The 23640-nt window shown below is 43.9% G+C and overlaps 1 protein-coding gene across 2 annotated transcripts in view; it reads right to left on the bottom strand.

The window, feature by feature from the left end:
- ctnna2 (catenin (cadherin-associated protein), alpha 2) overlaps nucleotides 1–23640 on the bottom strand; it is a 233440-nt gene that overhangs the window by 50722 nt on the left and 159078 nt on the right. For both annotated transcript variants that reach the window (XM_029850881.1, XM_029850880.1), the window contains exon 9: nucleotides 16840–16992. In XM_029850881.1, coding sequence (XP_029706741.1) covers nucleotides 16840–16992 — 153 coding nt within the window. The remainder of the gene's footprint in view (nucleotides 1–16839; nucleotides 16993–23640) is intronic.

Raw genomic sequence — 23640 nt, 5'->3', positions numbered from 1 at the left:
GTCAAAGGGGAGATTTCCTGCCGCTGTTGGTTATTGTAGTGGGGCCCGGGGATTCTATAAAGCAACTACAGACAACTGTAACAGATGCTGATAAATACAGATTAATTAAATTGCAGTTGAAATCTGCAATTCCTTTTCAAGTAGGGCAAATAAGGGCAGATAAACCTGAGAGAGAAAAAGAGAAAACCCTCACCTCAAAAAAACAAAACTTGAAAGTGAAAACATCTGTCTGGAGAGCTACCTGGAAAATGGCAGTCGCAGCTACTGGGAAAACGGTGGAAGAGCTAAGAAAAGACAGAAAAACTGCGAAAAAGGCTCTTTACAAAAGTTTGCAACACAATATCCCGAAACTATGAGGACATGAATGAGAAGGAACTTAAGGACATTTTAAGTAAACTCAAAAGTGAAGCGGAAAAACTCACGGAAGCCAATGATGACCTACAAGCTGGGATAATTGCGGATCAGGAAGCAGAAAGACTCGTGAGGAAGCTGTACTGGATGAGCAACTGAGGCCTGATCTTGAGGAAAACATCAGATTGTAAAATGAGATTGGCTGAAGGTAGAAACCTCATTCAGCAGAGCCTATGGTCCATCCTTTCACAAGCTGACTTGTGCATTGTTGATTGAGACTGTACATGACCATGCTCAAACCATGAGACCTGAAGATGGCCCAGGGGCATATGACCATGTCATCAATAACCTACAGGAGCTGTTTAAGAGAGCAAAAGAGGAATACAACAAGTGGAAGTTGCGGATTCCAGGACAGAACCAGAGAGAGAGATCCAGGATTAACTAAGGGAGCTTTCCATTCCTGCACTCATTACACGGAAGGCGGACTTCATACAGGTGACTGTAAAGAAGGATCCTGTGCCACAGGCAGCAGCGACTGTAAATTCCTCTACTCCAGCAATTAGGCTAAAGCCAACAGCACTGCCAAGATTCAATCGCTGCCAACGGGAGTTTTTCAGATGGAGAAAAGACTGGGAAGCGCTTCAAAGTCAAGGTGAGCCTACGGGTTCAAGAGAAGTCAAAAAGTCCCAGCTGTTGGATTGTATTGACGAGAAAATGACCGAAGACTTGCGCTTGACCATGTACAGTACAGCTGATGAAATATTCAGGGTTATTGGGTTTTATGTGTAATATGTCTGTAAGTTTCTTAAACATGTTCATTTATTTATTGTCGAACTATTCCATATGTTTACATTTCTTTTTCAAGGCTTTTCACCTATTGGGCACTGGGCTACCTGCTATTGTGATCTTGGGCTGTCTGTTTGTAAACTAAGAAGTTACCCTGATGGAAAAATTATAATAAAAGAGAAAACTGAAACCCAAACTGCTGCCTCTGAGTGAAATCCTATTCAACCTTCAATCTTGCAATTCCTTTTCAAGTTGGGAAAATAAGGGGAAATAAACCTAAGAGAAAACCCTCACCTCCAAAACTTGACAATTGTATACAGTTTCCTGGCAGTTACAGCCAGGATGACCAAGATGTATCTGCGCCGGTTGGTCCTGCCTGTCCTTTCACTTCAAATGCTCATCATTATCAACCGAAATTAAACATATTACAACCTGCACACAAACGAGCTCGACGACACAGAGCAATTAAACCTGTGGAGCTCGGGCCAGGGATGGGACGCTGTTGTCCAGACACATCGGCAACAACACAGTGGGGATTTGACCTTGCCGCTCTATCCATCATTCATCCGTCCCTCCCTCTGTCCTCATCCATCATTCATCCCTCTCTTCTGCCATCCATGCCTTCATCTGTCCCTCTGTCCCTTCATCCTCTAGTCCCTCCATCCGTCCCCCTGACCCTTTATCCCCTCATCCCTCCATCCATCATTCATCTCAATCCATCCCTCTCTTCCTCCATCCACGCATCCATCCGTCCTTCTGTCCCTTCATCCCCTTGTCCCTCTATCCATCATTCATCCCTCCATCTCTCCCTCTGTCCGTTCATCCCCCTCATCCATCCCTCTCTGCTGTCCCGGATGGAGTCATGGATGGAGTCCCTTCATCCCCTTGTCCCTCTATCCATCATTCATTTCTCCATCCACCCATCCCTCTGTCCCCCTTTTTAACTGCTAAGCTAGCGCCAACAGCGCTACGTCATCAAATCATGCTAGAAGTTGAGGAACAAAGCACAAAGTAGTTGGCAACTGAGCATAAACCATTGCTTCTGGTGGCCTCAGCATGTCCCACCAACTTTTTTAATTGGCATTGAAATTCCCAAGTCTGAAGGATTTGCTCGAGGAGCAACAGCAAAATGTTCAACTGACACGGCATCGGCAACCAATTTGCTTCCTGTCGTTTTGCTAAATCATTTCTGACACTCTTCTTCTGTAACAGTTGATATGGTGATGTTAGATGATCAAAAACAAAAAAAGAAACCATGTCTAAAGATCAATGGTCAGAGGGATGTCTAGTACAATGAAATGGACTAAATACAGTTTTTACTGTGAGGCGATAGAAAAAGCCCATTTGCTCTTAAAAGACTGCTGTGTCGTGGTCTTCACAGAGAGCTGTCTCAACGGCAGATGACACAACAAAATTGTGGTTTGATGATGGGAGGAGGCTCGGTTAACATGCAAAACTCTCCCTTTACAGAAGACTGTTGAGCCCGGTCTGCCTGTGTTGCAGCATACACGTTCAAGTTCGACAAGTCAATAAGGGTTCAAAGTCGGGGTAACAGTGAACTGGGCGGTTAAAGAAACTGAGGGATGGTTCACCTCTCAACAGGGAGACATTTTCAGTTCTGGCTAGCTCAGTGGGAGCCTCTCATTGGAGAGTTTGTTTCAAGAACAGCTGCCGTTAAGGGTCATCATAATAATATCCTCTATTATCATTATACACTTGTTACAACCAATCTTTGCATGAATCCCTCCCCTCCAAGATAAGACACAGTAGAAATAAATATAATAAATATCACAACTAAAAATATAACAGTATAAAAGTGCTAACAAATCTAAAAGATTGTTCTACTTATATACTAAATATTACAACTCAAAGCAATAAAGTGCTAAAAATCTAAAACCTTATTCTCTCTGGATCACAATGTGCCATGGAGGCTATTGTTCAGGAGCCTTATTGCCCAGGGATAAAAAATGTCTCTGAGTTTGTTTGTGCGCCTCTTTAGAACCCTGTATCTCCTGCCAAGAGGGCCGAGGGTTGAAGAGGCTCCTGCCAGAGTGGGATGGATCAGCCAGGATCTTCCTTGCCCTTTTTAACTCCCTTGAATCTGCAATGTCATCCAGGGAGGACAGGGGGCAGCCAATGATCTTTTGCGCTGTCTTTATGACCCTCTGCAGGGCTATTCTGTTCTTGGCCGTGCCACCAGCGTACCACGCTGTAATGCCGTACGTCAGCGTGGACTGAGCTCCAGATGGCATTCTGTTCAGCAGTCTTAAGAAGTAATTATCAGCTAGACAAGGCCCCTAAAACCACTTGAAGGGATGCCCAACAGGTGATGCCCTAGGTCCACAAGTGCCAGGAGAGAGTGGAGCCCCTACATATGGTTGTGGATAGGTGTTTGGGGAGATCACTCAACATAGGGTTGCTCAGGCTTCCCTCTCTGTTAAGGGATGCTTGCTATATTCTGACAAAGATAGTGTCTTCATTGCCTTTTCAGAAACCACTTGTCATCTTCAATGACATTCATTGCTGCTGTCCCCAAATTAGGGACTTTTGTCCATAAAGTAAATAATTGAACACCTGCATGTATAATATTTCATCAGAAGAATTTAGACATGATTCCCTTAATGACCTCTTCACAAGCCACTTTGTTTTTTTTGCATCGGTCTTAATCATCTAAAATGATACCAATTATCTATAGTGCAGCCATATTTTCCTGTCAGTGCCAGAATTCAAATCCTGTCCTAACCAGTCACTCTTTATTTAAAATGGAACAAATCCCCATCTACCCATAATTCTCCAATGGTTCACAATTATTGTTCTTTGCTCACTGAGATCCACTGCCCAACGGGGCAGTGAATTTTTCATATGAAACATATAATTGTAGCACTGGAATAAAGCTCCCAGGGAACTTAAGCTAATATATAAGCTACTCTGTCCGAATGAGTTCTGTGGAACAAAGGTGTTGGTTTGTTTTAATCATTTATCTGACTATCAGTCAATAGCAGTGCTGGCACCTGTGCATCCTAGTTTGCATTATTCTGCATGTGCACTCTGATAAAAAAAAGCTGTGGCTCTCATTAGGGGACAAGATCCATTTTCCTTAATGAAAATTGATGGCATTACTGCAGCACCCAACATTTTTCTCTTCTTTTCTCCTTAAGGAGGCCACATTTTCTCTCTTTGTCACAGAGAGAGCTATACATAGAAAATGACTAAATGAAGCACTGTGTGATTAATGGGCTTCATTTCCAGCAAATTTGACTTCATGGTGACATCCCACTTCAGCTTGAAAGCTTTCTGTTGATTAGATTTAAACCTGCTTAAAAACAAAAAACAAAACAAAACCCAACCTGACAGATAAGCTCCTCCCTATCACTGATACACTTCTTGTCTGCTTGTTTTACCAGCATCACTTTAAGCTTTCCAAAATGCAGCGCATTCACCTTTCCACAGAGAGCGCTTTGGTTTCAGTTTTGTGGTCAAATAGAAAAGAACAAAGTACTTATTGGTGATAAAGCAACAAGCAGCGTCAAAAGCTGCGGAATAGGCTCCAGCAGAGGACAGATGGAGGGTGCCAGAATGAGTCAACTTAAACACAGAGTCTGTATATACTATAATCTTGCCACCTGCTGGGGGTGTCAGAGTCTTCTAAGCTTCCAACACAAAGGCAGCTGCTTGTATGTGCCTTTGCAACGCCCTTCTAATGCTGTGTAAACATTGCTGCTGGTGTTTGCTGCTAATTTTGCATTTGTTAATATTACATGAGACAGAGAGCCCCTTTGATGATGGAAGAGCACATTCAAAGTAAGACTTTCTACCTCAGGGAAGGGGAGATGCAGCTATGGAGCAGCTCCCTTGAAACTTGTCTTACCTCTTCAGATTCAACAATCCTTGGTGGGAGATTATGACATTTTTTGCAGTTGCTTAATTCATTTAAAGAAAACTTGATGGAAGCATCTTTTGCTCAGGTTTGATTTGCTCTTCTAAACCTAATTGATTTAAATGCAGACAACTTTAAAAAAAACAAAAAAAACATCACTGTCAGGGAGCAGGACATTGAACTGTTGGCCGTTAGCATGAGGCCTCACTACCTGCCAAGGGAGTTCACACATGCCCTCGCTGTGGTTGTGTACATCCCCCCCTCTGCTAACGCCAATGCAGCCTGTAATGTCCTGCTCTCAGCAGTGAGCAGGCTGCAGACACAGCACCCTGACACCCTCCTCCTCATCTCTGGGGACTTCAACCATGCATCTCCATCATCTTCTCTGCCCAAATTCACCCAGTACGTCACTTGCCACACCAGGGACAATAAAACACTGGACCTGTTCTATGCCAACACCTCTGGTGCAGAGGCAGCCTGCTGTCATCCGCACAGTGAAGAAATGGTCCGAAGAAGCCGAGGAGGCCCTGAAAGACTGTTTCAACACAACCCTTTGGGCTGTATTCAGCAACGCCCATGGGGAGGACATTGACAATCTCACCCACTGCATCAGTGACTATATTAATTTTTGTGTGGAGAACACCGTACCCACCAGGACTGTACAGAGCTTCTCCAACAGCAAGCCATGGATCACCCCAGACATAAAGGCTATCCTGAAGGAGAAGAAGAGGGCTTTTCTGTCTGGAGACAAAGAGGACATGAAGTCTGTGCAGAGGAAACTGAGGAGGAAGATCAGGCATGAGAAAGACAGCTATAGGAGGAAGGTGAAGCACCAACTGCAGCAGAACAGCATCTGCAGGGTCTGGAAGGGACTGAAGACCATCTCGGGTTTGAAGGAGCATAAGTCCCAATCTGTGGAAGACCGAGGGTGGGCAAACGACCTGAACTTCAACAGATTTTATCAGGCACCCACCCCTCCCCCAGCCCAGTCTCCTCTGCTGCAACCCCTGCCACTGTCTGTGCCTGCAATCCACTGCTCTTCCTGTACCCCCTCCCCTTTTCTCATGACTTTCAACTTACACCTGCTCGACACTTCACACTCTGGCCTGTGCCCATCCCCCCACCAACACCTCCCTGCTCCGGCCTGTCCCTCACAACACACCAGGTGAGGAAGGCCCTGAAGAACAGGGCCAGGAAAGTGATGGGTTTGGATGGCATCAGCTCCAGGCTCCTGAAGTCCTGCGCAGACCAGCTGTATGGAATTTTCAGTCACACGTTCAACCTGAGCCTGAAGCTGGGGAGAGTGCCACAGCTGTGGAAGACGTCCTGCATTGTTCCAGTGCCGAAGACACCGCATCCCAAGGAGCTCAGCAGCTACAGGCCTGTAGCTCTGACGTTTCATCTGATGAAGACGCTGGGGTGGATCACCACCTCACAACATTGATTCTGGACAACCTTACACAAAGACCACAGTTTGTGAGGGTGAAGGGCTCCGAGTCACATCGGCTTCTCTGCAGCACGGGTGTCCCGCAGGGAACAGTTCTGGATCCTTTCCTGTTCACCCTCTACACCACAGACTTTTCATACAATTTGTCATCATGCCACCTCCAGAAGTTCTCTGACGACTCTGCTACTGTCGGCCTCATCACTGATGGGGATGATACGGAGTACAGAGGATTTATTCAGGACTTGTGGACTGGAGCCTGCGGAACAACCTCCAGATCAACACCAATAAAACCAAGGAGCTGATGGTGGATCTCCGCAGGCGTAACAAGCCCCCGTCTGCACCGGTGAACATCCTGGGAATGGATGTTGATGTTGTGAAGACCTAGAAGTACCTGGGTGTTCACCTAAACAATGACCTTGTCAAGAAGGGCAATAGCAGACTGTTCTCTGCCTATCAGGGCCAGAGTGTTGGTTGGTTTCCTTGTTGAGTGTTGGTTTGTTTTCGTTTGTTGAGTGTTGGTTGGTTTCCCTTGTTGAGTGTTGGTTTGTTTTCGTTTGTTGAGTGTTGGTTGGTTTCCCTTGTTGAGTATTGGTTTGTTCTCGCTTGTGGAGTGTTGGTTGGCTTCGTGGGAGTATTGTGTTGTGGAGTATTGTGACTTTGCTTGGTCCTTCTTCTCTGCATGTTTGAGGTCTTCACGCCAATTGCTGGACCGGAGAAGTGCAGAACCTGTTCCCGAGTTCTCTGCAGTCCAGGGGGGGCTGCTTCCATTGGAGGACTCACCCGTGGACCTGTGAAGTGCCGACGTCGACTCCCATGCTCCCTGCAGTCTTGGAGGACTGCTTCTGTTCCCGAGTTCTCTGCAGTCCAGGGGGGGTGCTTCCATTGGAGGACTCACCCATGGACCTGTGAAGTGCCGACGTCGACTCCCGTGCTCCCTGCAGTCCTGGAGGACTGCCTCTGTTCCCGAGTTTTCTGCAGTCCTGGAGGACTGCCTCTGTTCCCGAGCTCTCTGCAGTCCTGGAGGACTGCCTCTGTTCCCGAGCTCTCTGCAGTCCTGGAGGACTGCTTCTGTTCCCGAGTTCTCTGCAGTCCTGGAGGACTGCTTCTGTCTTCCTTGTGTTGTCCCCCCTGTAAATAAAACTCTTTGACCCTCTTACCACCGTGTCCTGGCCTGCTCTCGGGTTCTGTTAAAACCTATGAACAATAACACTGTATCTGACTCTTTCTATAGTCTGCTGGTCCAGCAGCATCATGGACAGGGACAGGAGGAGGATGGACAGACGGGTAAGGAGGGCCAGCTCTGTCCTGGGATGCCCCCTGGACTCAGTGGAGGTGGTGGAAAACGGGAGGATGATGGCTAAGCTGTCATCCATGCTGAACAACACGTCCCACCCCCTACAGGACACCCTGACAGCACGAGGCAGCTCCTTCAGTGAGTGGCTGCTCAACCCTCGCTGTTTGAAGGAGAGGTATCGCAGATCTTTCCTGCTGGCTGCTGTCAGGCTGCACAACAAACATAATGTCCGAAAGCACACACTGAATATTATATATTCTGATACGTATATTGTATACACCCTCTGTACTATGTACAGGGATACAAAAGGCTGATTATCTTGGATTATTTTATATTTTATGCTTTTGCTGCTGTTGCGCTGTAAATTTCCCCTTGTGGGACAAATAAAGGAATCGGAATCTTGTTTAACTGGTCCTAACTTGGCGCCTCCAAAGAACCAGTTTGCACCATTAGCTGGCCAAGAGTGAGAGAAGAAGGTACAGGGATGAGTTTGTTATGCTTTTTTAATCAGATTCAACTAATAAGTAGTCAAACCAACCAAGTCATTATGGAGTGGCAAACATTGGTTTGGATCATGTCAGCCCTCTCCACAATCAGAAAAAAATTATATTAATGCCATTTATCATTCTGTTTTTTGTGGTGTGGTGAATCTCAGCACTGACTTTATTCCTTCTCTTTAAAAGAATACCACATTTCACATGGTGATTGTCTCTTCAGTGGTTGTCTGTTGTATGTTGATTACATGATGGATTTTGGTGCCCTTTTTATTCTTAAAGGGGTTTTTACCTTGCTGTTTGTCAACATATTCAAAGTGTTTAATTTTTACGCTATTTACCATTATTTTCTGGAAACTACTCAGGGTCTTTGGCTTAGTCCTCCTGCTCTGGGCTCCGTTGTCTTTTGCTACCTTGGGGAGCCAGGAGTCTGCTGTAGTGTGGCTTGTCTTTACCTTGAACTACAGTGGCACCACAGCAACAAGATATACAGCAAGACAGCCAAACATAGCCCAGTCTCCTCCTGCAGTGTGGTCTTCTCCATCCTGTGCTGACCCCAGAAGTCATGTGCATTGTCTGCTGTAGCCCTTTTCTCCAGTCTGGGATATGTGTTGTTTGCCGAGAACCCCTGAACAAACCGGATGCCTGCGTTCACTGCTGATTCCTGTACATTGATGTACAAGTGTTGAGTGTTGTGGAGAATGTACCTTCTCTTTTGACTCATTTGGCACATGTGGGATAGAGACTGTCCTGCTGTAATGCTAGTACTCAGTTAATGGATGTATGAGAACGGAGGCTGTTGGACAACCTGCACAAACCCAATACATGTGGAGTGTGACATTAACTTATCCTTGGAGAATTTGAGATCCTGCTTGGTTTCAAAATCAGTCTGGTCAAGCAATGCTAAGCAGAGATTGTTGATAAGATGTTACTACTCTCATCTGCTAATGTGGAAGCTGACCTACATTTACAATATATCTGGACACAATCGGATTTTAAACGTGGTTCATTTTAAAATCGTTCACAATAGTGTGTGTTAGCCAAGCAAATGATGCTGGTTCCAAGCAAACAATGCTGATTTCATTCTGAACCCTAAATTGATTTCTGATGGAGACATCGGGCTACAATGTTTTTCATACTGATAGATTAAAGACAGGTGGAGCTGTTGCCACCTATATTGAATCAAAATTTGATGTTTGTGTAGTTTGGACTGAGACCACCAGCAAACAACAGGCATTTTTGGTACTGAATGTAAATATGACAGTGTTTTAGTCTAACTTGTGGTTGTGGGTTACAAGCCACCCTCTGCCTCCTTGAAAAATTCTTTATCATTGCTGAACAATTCTTAAGTTAAAGTCTGATTCCAAATCAGCCATAAAAATGTTTACACAGGGAAACCTCTGTAGCCCCATCGGGGTTGAGCTTTGGCGATACTTTGAATCTCTGCTCAGGTTCTTACGGGTTCATTTGACAGTTTCCCTGGTTGTAGCTGTGCCTTCATGAGACGGTTAATGGGCTGATTGGGGGCTGAACTGATATCAAGCACCTATGTGTTTCTGTTCAAGGTTGTAAAATGTGGAATAGCCCTGATAATAAATTTAAAATCCGTTGATGGTTTACCCTTTCTGTTGTAAATGAATGTTCCTGTGTTGCGTTATTGAGCCGTTCTGTGTCTGAATGGTGACTATATTCACTGAAGGACCAACTTATTGCTGATATTCATTAATATGAGACAATTAAATCTTAATAATTAAGCTTCTAAGTGCACAATATTACCTCATAGTTAACTAATTGAATGTCTCCCTATAATACTGAACAGATGGCAGGGATGTATTAAAGATAAATCCACTTCTCAACTCAACCAGCTGGTTTGTTTTGACTGTAATTATTGTTTATATGTTGACAAAGATGTAGGTTGTAGGGTAGATGTAGGTTGTACAAAATAGTAATAATAGGTTTGTGTCCAAAGGTACACTTTTGATTCAGTCCTTTCCCCTTATCTTATTATCTTTGCAATATTTTTCACAATAAAACAAATCATAAATCATTTGTGCTGCCTACACGTTTGTAAGTCAAAGTGAAAGTATGTAAAATATGTTTACTTAACTTTTCGATAACATAAAAATGACATCCGTGGTAGGAGGCTGAATAAAATTCTAGTTAGCAAAGAGAAACGACTTAGTTAAGATATGTAATATGTGTTTGTGATATCATTGTATCGTCGTCGCTACTCAGTGGGTCACATATGAACGTGCAGCCAGACGCTCTGATGCGCGAGAACAAATACGGCAGAAGCCGGCTACTACAAGTTAGAAGAGAACATAACGAAATTTCAGTAAAATGTCTATTAGTAGTAAAATGTAAAATGTCTATTAGTAGGTTTATGTAGCAACAAACTATTTATTGTCCAAGTTCTAGACGTCTCTTTCCACATATTAGGCTATGAAAAAGAGTCTTTTTGGTAGTGGATGTACTATGCTGTGGAATGACTCTAGCTCCAGCCATTGGATCCCTTCTGTAACTACTCTAGAACCAGGTGACATAGAGGAGGTTCACAGTTACAAATGTCTGAGCATTGTGATTGATGACTCCATTACCATAAATCTGAATAGAGGAACTACTGAAAAAAAGTCAAAACTGGGTTTATATTTTTAGAAAACACATGTTGTTTTTGTCTTAGTGTAAAAAAGATAATTCTATTATTGATAGAGAAAAATGTTAAATCATGGCCTATTGTGTGCATACAATCAGTCTTCTAGCATAAGAGATGGCTCAACATCAACATCCTGCGACCTACAGAAGCTTGTAAAACTCTTGGGAGTTGTCTTGTAAATATACTAAGGCCAAGTGTTTCCTGATTTACTTTGAAGATATTTGTCTAGACTTCCATCTCATCTCCTGTCAGGTTTCCTGCATTTGTCATTGCCTCTCAAATTTTAATATCTTGCATCTGTGTCACGATACCCCCCTCCCCATGGACTACAGCAGGTGTGTTCCCCTTCTCTTCCTGTCACATCATCTGTACCCCAGTTGCAGCATTCCAGCAGTTTACAGTCAAGTGCTTTTATCTATTGTTTTTGAAATGGCATGATGCAATTTCACGATGCTAATTCACATTAGCATGATGCTTATTTAATATTGAATTTACCTTCAGAGACCAAGCATCACTATTTAAAGTGTGCATTATCTGTCCAGGCATTTTAGCAGCACGCCGGTCACTTCCTTCTGAATTTGAATAGCAACTCAAGTCTTCTTTAAACTTCAGCTAATGTGTACTGAATAACACATAAAAAACAAATCATTTGATCTTAAAAAAAAATCTATATACTAAATAATACACTGATGAATTCAAGCTAGTCACGACAGTTTGTGTTACAAATTACTATCAAGATCATTTTTTCATGAGTCATGTGTGAACAGCATGTGAATAATCTCTTTACTTATCAGATGAAATCCATTATACATGGAATATTTAAAAAATACATAAAAGAAGAAGTGCAGTCACATTTGAAAACCCTTTTGTTTACATTCTGGGAAAACGGAGATGACACTTAAATCATAAACACAAATGATCTGTTACATAGAAAAGATGACCTAGCTGCTGTCGGCACATGACATAATTAAGGATTCATCCCAGGCAATACATTGTATTACCATTGAAGTGCGTGTGTTCAAACACTGGTGGAAACATGTGTTATCCTACTTTCTGCTTCCTATCTAACAGTCCATACTAATCAATTGTGCTGATCCAGCAGTTGTTTGGGCCAACTTTTTTTTGGGGGGTCCGTAAGATTTATTTGTGCTTAACAAACGTATGCGCACCAAATAGTTCATCGACTAGTATCACAAAACAATGCAATGGGAAACATGTGTTATCCTACTTTCTGCTTCCTATTTTGTCAGTCCTAATCTTGTGTAATCCACTTAGTGTCACATCAGAAAAGCAAGACAGCAATTGCACCATCCCTTTTTATGTCGCTCAGAACAGCTCTCAACATTGAACAAATCACACATTCTGCAAGAACCATACATCGGGACGAAGAAATTTAAGAATTTACTATCTTGTGCACTTTTCATGACCTCCAGCAAACTATATACTAGAGTACACTTCAAGTTCTCAGATCTGGGTGGAAGAGCCTAATACGTGCTATCTGTGAAAGTGTCAATGATTGCTCTCAGTCATCCGGGACAAAGAATTCATGGCTTAAGAATCTTCAACTGGATATCCTTTAATTTTTGAAGATATTTTGAAAAACAAAAAAAAGAAAAGAAAAGAAAAGAAAAGAAAAAAAGGTCGAGTAGAATTTTCTTAAGCCAAGATTTTTCTTTGAAATTGTGGGGTGAAGTGAAACATACAAAATACATTAAAGAGAAAAAGCAGGCAAGTACAATGAAGTTGGAGTTGTTGTTACTTTACCACGAGCATAAAAGGACTCAGTAACTTTATCTGACTGAAATGTGCATGTATGATGTCTACACCAGGTCTGAAGTAGGCTGTGTCCTCCGGCCCCTGTCACATTGGCCAAAAACATCCTCTAAGCCCATGTAGTTTCCGTCTTTGTGGACAATGTATACAGAAAAAAACAGATTGAGCCTTCGGTCAATGCGGTTACTATCAGCTTGGCTCTGATCGGCGGGATTTGTGAAGGTCGGACCCAGGTGCCCCACATCCTCAAATACCATTGGAAGTTGAGGGACAAAATAGTCACCAACTGGACAGATATTCTTCTCCTGAACTCAGCGTGTTCCACTCATTTTCTTCATTGGCAAAGTCACGATGTCAAGCGCGACAACCCCATAGTCTGATGAAGAAAACCCAGAGCCTGCTGGTAATTTGAGTGCGGGGCATAGCTGTAGCCCTCAAACAGCCCACTGCTGATATTAGTGAAATTGACAATGGATAGCACAAATGTCAGCTTTTCTCTGCTGCTTTGTTGTGGCTGATGTTTCATTTATTTCATTCAGAATTAAGAGTGACCACATTTGTGGACAAGGAGAGCTGAAACCAACACATGACAAGTGCCTCTCTCGGCACAAAGATATGTGTTAAATACATAAATCTCTGATTCAGTGAAATGGGATGCATGGTTCTTACATTGGGCTTGAACTGAAGATGGCGGTTCAGGTTACTGAAAACAGAGTACAATGTTGGAAGAGTTATCATCTGTAGACTTTCCAGTTATGTGTCCAGTAAATATAATGTGCAGTGGCCCCAGAACGCTGTTGACTGCTGTGCTTTGCCTCATATTGCTGAAGGTTGAAGGCCTTTCATTTTTGTATTGACAATGCATAATCACTGGAGCCAAGCCTTTCGCACTGACTCTGCTCATGCTCATCCACAGGAAGCTCACCGCTCTACAGCCAAAACAGGAGAAGCTACAGAGTGATGAAGGTGAAGTGAAAAACCTGACAGGATTGAGCCACAATATCTACAACCACAGATCAACAGCTACAGAGGAAATGATGCCCTCCTGAAACACACGTGTGTTTGGATTTGGAACTCTGTATTAAAGCTAAGCTTTTCTCAGCAGGAGGATGTCTGAAATTAAATTATAGAAGGTTTTTCTGCCATTTACCTTTCAAGTCAGACATAACAGAGTGTGATCACATTTATGTAGAAAATAAACAAAGCAAACAATTCATCCATCCTTCCATCCACCTGCCCACCCATCCCTCATCCACCCACCCATCCAATCAACCCACCCACCCACTCTTCCATCCACCCACCCCTCCAGTGTTCATCATAATAGCTCATCAGGCACGACAGCTCTATCATCTCAACTGGACATTATTCTGAAAATTCCAAAGAAAATAGGCATTCCCCAAAGTATGATTTTGACACGAGTAAACCCTGTAAGATACATAAAATGAGGTCACCAGGAGCGAAGCGCCAGTAAGTGCTAGTAATTTGTCTCATTAGGCAAAACACATTTTACACATTTAGTGAACAATAACAACAGATTGACCCATCATGAAATTCTGCTCTTGTGTGGAGGAAGAATAGCACAGATGAGGAGCTTTTAGAAAGAAAAGACTTAAAAATGTCTCTTTAAAAATACCAGCACTGTTCAGGAAAAAAAAAATCAAAGATGAAGTTAAGGTCAAAGGAAAACCTCATTTTAACATGAGAGGATTGATGGACCATAATGTCTATTGGATGTTCAAGAAGTGCTGACATGCACAAATTCCCACTGCAGCAGCAATAAAACTGGAATAGAACTGAAACTTTACTGAAGACGGAAGCACATCTTCAATACAAAAGGCCGCTCTATAGATATATATTATTATAATGGGTTACTGCTCAATCAAAAAGTCAGAAATACAAAAGTATGAAAACAATATGTGTCATGTCGTGGTGATATGGAACGAGCTGCATTCTCTCTGCTGAAGCGCACTGTGAGCTATGTGAATGTACTCGACACACAGTAGAAATGTATTGCAAGTGTACACATTTCTTGTAGGAAAATTGGGAATTGATCAAATCTAGCGGGTTTTTACTTTGTATAGTTCACTTCAGTATATCAGTTGGGCTCTCTCATCCGCAAACAGCTTAGGCAACAGAAAGGCTATCCAGATCCCTCACCAACTCAGCTGACATCACAGAAAACAGTTTTGTTGGCAGCTTTTTACTTTACTTTAACAAAATGAATAATGCTGATTGTGCCAGCATGCAAGGACCGTTCTGCAGCCGGCTTCATTGGGGTTCAGATGTGAAAACTGTTGCAATAACAGTCTGGACGTAAATATCTCCTATCAACCAGCTCAAACCCCTTCATAGCAGTCTCTTGGTTTTCAGTTTCTAAACCTCTGTGGCCACAGAGGTAACAGTCCATACTAATCAATTGTGCTGATCCAGCAGTTGTTTGGGCCAACTTTTTTTGGGGGGTCCGTAAGATTTATTTGTGCTTAACAAACGTATGCGCACCAAATAGTTCATCGACTAGTATCAGAAAACAATGCAATGGGTTTCTGACATGTGCTCAAGGTGGCATCCAAACTAAGACAGCAGTTAGTTATTCTTTGTATTACCAAGGAACCCCATTTAGAAGTTTACATTTCCACTGCAGAAAGAAGGCAATTAGGGGGTTATTTCATTCTCCTACTGACAAAAAACCTTGAACAATTTCAAACACTGTGAGGGACTGGCACCATAAAGCAATGTCAGCTACATATGTCATACATGGGACTGTTCAATCGAAACTAAATTGATCACAAAGGTTTCTGTGATTTTTCATAATGTAGACTATTGTGATAGAACATTTTTTTCTTTACCAGGGTCTGGGGTCGCTGTCTCCATCAGGGATGAGTCCTGACAAAGCACTCTCCCCAATAATTCCTGTTATGAGCTGGTCTGTATTTGACAATTTGGACAGTGAGCTGCCTCCTCCTGTGGCAGACATATTTTTTCTGTGTGCAAAAATACATTTTTTGGCCTCCATTTTTATATCAAACCACTTCTTTTGACCTCCGATATGGTTTTGGAGATGGTATAGATCACAATAACTGTATCTGTTACCTCCTAGGCTTTTGATTTGCCTGTCAATGGCACATCACTGCAAATGTGCTTCTTTAACTTAATTTCATAAATGATCAAAATAATCGCTATAGCTGCTTCCGCAAAGTTCTTCTTTTGTTTCCTCTCATTTTGCTTGTGCATGACTGACAGGTAAACCGGACACATCAATGAAAACCTCCTTTTCTTGTGCTTATTGCCAATTCATGGTCAGAGATTTATGCAAATAGCTGATTACAGGGAGCGTGCTGTCAATTTAGGACTGTTTTGATTCATGATCTACACACGTGTTTATGATCAGATCTGAGTTTCCCGAACACAGTTTCACGTGTTCCTGAATCCGGAGTAGTTCTTTAGTGGAATAGGCTTTTAGGAGCAAATCTGTTCACTAATTTAATGTTTCATGAATGAGACCCAATGTTGGTTGTGGACAGTGAACCGGTCCTACACTCTCAGCAGAGTTTTGGAGGGTGCATGGGAGTTTACCCAACCAGTCTACTGGTTGGAAGGCGTTCATCCTGTTCCAATGAGATTTCTGTGGTGGTGGTGGTCTGGGACCATATGGTACCAGACTGCTATACATGGACTAAAGACTAATTCTTATTTACCTTAAGTAATGGTTGGATTCTTCCGGGGCTCTCCTTTGTCAACAATTCTGGTCAAAACCTTGATCGACTGAGTTTTTAAAGCATATTCTGGGTGTTAAAGGGGATCTGGCTGAAACAAATTATATGGATTTCTAGGTTCTACCTGACAGATAAGTGATGGGCTATATAATCTGGGAAGGGCTGTAGGTAGTTGGCGGCTCAGAGATTTGGTTTGCATGCCTCCTCAATGCCTCCCTTTTTTTTTGGGCATAACCCACAGGGATGTGGCATCGGGACAGGCCCAAGACAAGATGGAAGAGCTAGGGGAAATTGCTGAGGAGAAGGAAGCTACCTGATTTCAGATAGGTGGAAAAAGGTATGGCTGAATGAGCTGTATATGTTTTTTAAAAGTGAGGACTCTACACTGGATGAGCTACAATCAATATGGTGCAGTTTGTGAGTAGAGAAGTTTATATAATTCATGACTGACCTCCACCAGCTTGTTGGCATGTTCACGGAACACCTGCGCATACTCTTTGACCTCCTTTTCATTTCCACTCTTTGCTGCTTCAATGAGCACCAACAGAGGGACGTTAGTCTCCAGAAAAGAGTCTGAAATGTGGTCCATCACTGCCTTTCTCAACTGCAAAACAAAGAGAGAGAGAAAACATAATAGTGGAGATGAATTCACTCTTTTACATTTTGCAATGATTCCATATAATTCATCATTGTAAAGAAGAAAATGGGGAAGACAACAGAGATTCAAACCTTCTATGAGAGTGAAATAACCTTAATGGGCATGAGTGTAAATATCATGGAGGATGTTATGGTTCCAACAAAGCCTTTTACAAGGGCAATGTTGCTACTTGAAACTATGTTTACATTCTGTCTGCAAAGAAGTGGCAGGAGACTGATTGATTTACAAGACTGTAAAGAGCATGATGCTATTTAATATGAACGTGATAACAACGATCAACAGAGCAGCTCTTTCCCTGACACAAAGAGGGTTCACCTCAAAAACAACAGAACATCCAAGACTAACTAATGAAACTAAAACTAACTAATGAAAAAAGAAACCCATATTCTGCAGGACATTTGATTTGTTTCAACATCGCTACAGGTGTTTAATAATGATTGCATAGTAGTATTACAAGTGCAAGGACAATATAAAACATTTACCAATATTAATAAAACATTTAGTAAAATAACTCACAATAATCCAATAATTCAATGATAGCACATATAACAAGTATTCAAATGTAATGAGAAAGGGGGATTTGGTATTACAATATTCCTTGTTGCCCGTGATTAGGACTTCTCAATGAGTAAGTTACCTCAACCTAAAAAAGATAACCATTCAGTTAAAAAACATGCTGTAGGTTCTGGTTCTAATATTTGGTCGGTCGGTCGGTCGGTCGATCGGTCGGTCGGTCATCCATCCATTCATTCATCCATCCATCCATCCAGACAGACAGACAGACAGACAGACAGACAGACAGACAGACAGACAGACAGACAGACAGACAGTCTGTCGGTCCGGTCCGGTCTGGTCGATAGATAGAAAGTTCAAGTGTGATTCCCACTGAAATGACACAGTAATTACAGGTTTGTGCCATCCATGAAAGGATCCCCTGTAGTTGACATACCAGCCAGCCCATAACCTGCCTGAGCACAACACGGAAGCTCATGTCAGCCATCATAGCCGCGAGCACGAAAAGGTGTGTGGCACAACACCCGACCGGGGTCAGTAAGGTCACCAAATTACCAAAGTACCAGCTTCTGGTAACCACCTAGAGTGGCTACAAGAAAACCTATACATATTGGAGGCCTTGCAGCTGTACAAGATCAACAGGGCTCTGAGACTCTGCATAAAAACACCTGATGGAGCTTTGGGATAACACTCTAGAGACCAACTTCAATTCATCACACTGGTCAGTGTAACGGGCGCATATACCATGATGATGCTCAGACTGCTACTGACTTAGTCAGCGCTTAGTCATCTCAGCTGTGGAGATGGATGAAATCAAGCCCAGAGAGAGGCAGACATCACTGGTCCGTGCCGCTAGAACCTACAGCAAACATTTTGTGTTTTCTAAATATTTATGGACAATAGTTGCTCATAATGCCATGCATGGTGTCAAGTCTTTTGCACTTATTTCCCTTTGCTGGGGCATTTTCTATTCACTTCCCAGCTACACCTTCACATCCAACTGGTGCTCCCAGGATACAAGACTTTCCAGCATATGTTGACATGGCTTGTCTTCACATGTTTGTCCTGGTCAACATGAAAGCATTCACTACCTGATTAACAGTTTTTCTGTCTGTTTCATGTTTCTTGTCCTTCCACCATGTAGCTGACAAGCTTCTCTGAGCTTCTGCATTAGATTTTTCTTCCATAGGCAACCTGTTGGCCTTATTCCTTTCTTCTGGTTGCCTCCCCTGTAGTCAACCTGCTGGCGGCCAACTGCTGAAAATAACATTAATAAAAGTCACATCTAACTTCCCTTTTTTGGTGCCACATTTTTGCATTTGGGTCCAATCAGGACACATTACACATGATCCTGAACTTGGTGCAGTTCTATGTTAATCAAATAGGCCACTTAAGAAGCAATTAAATGCCAAAACCATTCTATAACCATATTCTTTGAAAACACAAACATTTTCGTATGAAGCAGTGTTGTTGATTGATTCAACCCTGGACATTTTAGTCAAAGTATGTTGGAGGCTGTTTTAGAGTAGCAGGGCGCGTCTTACCTAGCGGAGACACACAATTGCCAAAACCGAGAAGTGTAGTTACTCTTTGTTAAATTCTATAAAATTTCAGTTGCATCTGTATTGTCCTTCAATTCCACTTATGCAAAACATCACCCTCCTAAAGGTCTGCTGTTTCTTGCCAGAGAGTCACTCCTGTTGGGAAACGTTTGATTGGGAGTCAATGACCCAATTATCTGAAAACATCAATGAATTATTTTTTAATTGGACCTGCCTTCTTTTTAACAGTAATTAATAAACACAAAATCCATACAGGCCCAGCACCACGTTGACTTTTACAGACCTCTTTTTGTTCTTCATGTGTCAGAACTGAAGTGAAACGTTCTCCGGGGGTTTAAAAAAAAAGATTCCTTTAAGTGCAACGTTCTTATTTTTTACTGACTACTACCTGACAGATATTACATGAGTAAAAGAGCTTCTTCATTATTTATTCATAAATGCTCAATAGGGAAACTAATTCCACCTCTGCATTTGAGTGGAGGACTGATACAGACAAGTGATTTCCCAAGTTGTAGCCATTACTGCGCCATCAGCATTCTAATGCCCACACCACTCCCACAGAACCCCATTTTCAATCTCTAATCTCATCTCCTTCCATGCTGCACACCCACTGTCTGTTCTCTCTCTCACTTCCCCCTACAAAACTAGAAGGAACCAGATCAAGAATTCCAACAGCATCATCGTTGCTCATTCAAGCTTGTGAAATAGCTCATAGCTCATAGCTCATGTGGTAGCATCAGCAATATGAGTTCTGATTGCATTGGAGTTTTATTTTTCATAGAAATTAATTTCTAGAGTAGCCAATGCTATGGGTTTAAATGTGAGATATTTTCTCATGACTGACATCAATTTAACTTCAAAATACAGTATTTCTTATATATTATACATGCTAATAGGCTTCAAGTGGGGGGGTACTTCAGGAATCAGCCATCAGTCAAAATGGAGCCCAGAGAAATGACTTGATAAATGCATGAACTCATTAACTCCAGGCAGGATGGCAGTGCTACAACACATGGCTGGAGAGACTGGGGAATACTAATTCAAGAAATTAACTTGGTGGTTTTGGTTTTCCTTTTCAGAGAGCTTAATGATGTATATCAAGTGGTTTCTATGACACAACTGCAAATGCAGCTGGGATTTTGAGGATTTCCTGAAATAAATTTGATGCACTGGTCCAAGCTGTGCAAGAGCTGTTCTTGTTGAAAGTTAAGTCAGGTGCATGTCAATGCAGACATAGATTTCTGAATGAGGATGGCTTCTTCTAAAGATGGGTGGTTATTTTTTAGCTTAGGCTAAAGTTGGCACACTGGTAAGGATGTGCTGTTGGTCTCACAGGGTGCTGATGATCCTTATATCTGACCAAAATGTGCAGGTTAAAGGTTCTTTCAACTTGAACCCTTTGTGCGAGAAGAGGACACCCTTGGAAATACCCTTGGGCTCAGTGCATGGAGCCACTATACTACTATTATAGGAAAACCTTTAGCAAGTGAGCAATGGGCAGACCAAAAAGCTCTTAAATGGGAGGCAGCTGAGATGCTGGTCAGGTGATGGGCTGTGAAATATTAAAATATGTAGATATGTAAAATATGACAGGGAGACTGAGGATTATGTATTTTTAAAGTATTTTTCTAATCTACACATGGGTAAAGATATTTTTAAGGCCATGGATAACGACTTCGAAAAGGTTCTGGACCACCATCCGGCATCTGAGGAAGGGGAAGCAGTGCACTGTCAACACTGTGTATAGTGGCGATGGTGTGCTGCTGACCTCAACTTGGGATGTTGTAGATCGGTGGAAGGAATACTTTGAGGACCTCCTTAATCCCACCAACATGCCTTCCAGTGAGGAAGCAGGGCCCGGGGACCTAGGGACAGGCTCTCGTATCTCCAGGGCTGAAGTTGAAGTTACTATAGGGGGATCACACTCCTCAGCCTCCCTGGTAAGGTCTATTCAGGGGTACTGGAGAGGAGGGTCCGCCGGATAGTCGAACCTCGGATTCAGGAGGAGTGGTTTGTCCATCCTCTTCCTGTCCCTGTCCGTGATGCTACTGGACCAGCAGCCAATCCCATAGAAGATGGCTGATCCCACCACAGAGTCATAGAAAGTCCTCAGGAGTGGGCCCTGCACTCCAAAAGACCTCAGCCTCCTGAGCAGGAACAGTCTGCTATTGCCCTTCTTGACAAGGGCATCTGTGTTGTGTGTCCAGTCCAGGTTATTGTTTAGGTGAACACCCAGGTACTTGTAGGACTCCACCACGTCAACATCCGTTCCCAGGATGTTCACTGGTGCAGGCGGGGGGTTGTTTCACCTGCGGAAAGCCACCACCTGAATAAGTTCCCTGTACTCCGTATCGTCCCCATCAGTGATTGACTCATCAGTGAGTCATCAGAGAACTTCTGGAGGTGACATGAAGATGTACTGTGTGAAAAGTCTGCGGTGTAGAGGGTGAACAGGAAATGAGCCAGAACTGTTCCCTGTGGGACACCAGTGCTGCAGAGAAGCCAATCTGACTGGGAGCCCTTCACCCTCACAAACTGTGGTCTTTGTGTGAGGTAGTCCAGAATCCATGTTGTGAGGTGGTGATCCACCCCAGCTACCTGCAGCTTGTCCCCCAGCAGCCTGGGCTGGATGGTGTTGAACGCACTGGAGAAATCAAAAAACATGATCCTCACAGTGTTTCCAGTCTTCTCCAGGTGACTGAGGGAGGTGTGGAGGAGGTAGATGATGGCATCGTCCACCCCGATGCTCGGCTGGTAGGTGAACTGCAACGGGTCCATGAAGGAGCTCACCAGTGGGCGCAGGTGGGCGAGGATGAGTCTCTCCAGCGTCTTCATCAGATGAGACGTCAGAGCTCCCGGCCTGTAGCTGTTGAGCTCATTGGGGTGCGGTGTCTTCGGCACTGGGACAATGCAGGACGTCTTCCACAGCTGTGGCACTCTCCCCAGCTTCAGGCTCAGGTTGAACATGTGACTGAAGATCCCACACACCTGGTCTGCGCAGGACTTCAGGAGCCTGGAGCTGATGCCATCCGGACCTGTCGCTTTCCTGGCCCTGTTCTTCTTCAGGGCCTTCCTCACCTGGTGTGGTGTGAGGGACAGGCTGTAGCAGGGAGGTGTTGGTGGGGGGATGGGCATGGGCCAGAGTGTGAAGTGTCGGGAATGTGTGAGCTGAAGTTCATGAGAGAGGGGGAGGGGGGACAGGAGGAACAGTCTATTGGGGGCACAGACAGTGGCGGGGGTAGCAGCAGAGGAGACTGGGCTGGGGGAGGGGTGGGTACCTGATCTCAGCAGGGTCTTCGAGGGTGCATGGGAGTTTGCCCAACCAGTCCACATGTGTTTTGTGGACTTGGAGAAGGCATTTGACCGTGTCCCTCGGGGGGTCCTGTGGGGGGGTCCTCCGAGAGTATGGGGTGCCTGGCCCCCTGATACAGGCCGCCCGCTCCCTGTACGATCGGTGTCAAAGTTTGGTCCACATTGTTGGCAGTAAGTCGAACTCATTTCCAGTGAAGGTTGGTCTCCACCAGGGCTGCCCTTTGTCACCGATTCTGTTCATAACTTTTATGGACAGAATTTCTCAGTGCAGTCATGGCGTTGAGAGGATCCGGCTTAGTAACCTCAGGATCGGGTCTCTGCTCTTTGCAGATGATGTGGTCCTGTTGGCGTCATCGGCCCGCGACCTCCAACAATCACTGGATCGGTTCGCTGATTGTAAAGCGGCTGGGATGAGAATCAGCACCTCCAAATCCAAGGTTCTCAACCAGAAAAAGATGGAGTGCCTTCTGCAGGTCAAGGAGGAGATCCTGCCCCAAGTGGAAGAGTTCAAATACCTCGGGGTCTTGTTCATGAGTGAGGGAAGAATGGATCAGGAGATCGACAGGTGGATCGGTGCGGCGTCAGCAGTAATGCGGACTCTGCACTGGTCCGTTGTGGTGAAGAGAGAGCTGAGCCAAAAGGCGAAGCTCTCGATTTACCGGTCAATCTTCGTTCCTACCCGTCCCTATGGTCATGAGCTTTGGGTAATGACCGAAAGAACAAGATCGCGGGTACAAGCGGCAAAAATGAGCTTCCTCCGAAGGGTGGTTGGGCTCTCCCTTAGAGATAGGGTGAGAAGCTCTGCCATCCGGGAGGAGCTTGGAGTAGAGCCGCTGTTCCTCCGCATTGAGAGAAGCAAGATGAGGTGGCTTGGGCATCTAGTTAGGATGCCCCTTGGACGCCTCCCTGGTAAGGTGTTTAGGGCATGTCCCTCCGGTAGGAGGCCCCCGGGAAGACCCAGGACACGTTAGAGAGACTATGTCTCTCGACTGGTCTGGGAACGACTGGGGATCCCCCCTGATGAGCTGGAAGAAGTAGCTGGGGAGAGGGAAGTCTGGGCCTCTCTGCTTAGGCTGCTGCCCCCGTGACCTGACCCCGGATAAGCGGTAGAGGATGGTATGGTATGGTATGGTATGGTATGGTATGGTATGGTATGGTATGGTACTTCGCTGATATTAAATCTTTTAATACATTTATTTGTCTAATG

This window comes from Takifugu rubripes, chromosome 17 (genome assembly GCF_901000725.2).
Source record: "Takifugu rubripes chromosome 17, fTakRub1.2, whole genome shotgun sequence".
NCBI classification, from domain to species: domain Eukaryota; kingdom Metazoa; phylum Chordata; class Actinopteri; order Tetraodontiformes; family Tetraodontidae; genus Takifugu; species Takifugu rubripes.
This window is presented reverse-complemented; position numbering and strand designations above follow the sequence as displayed.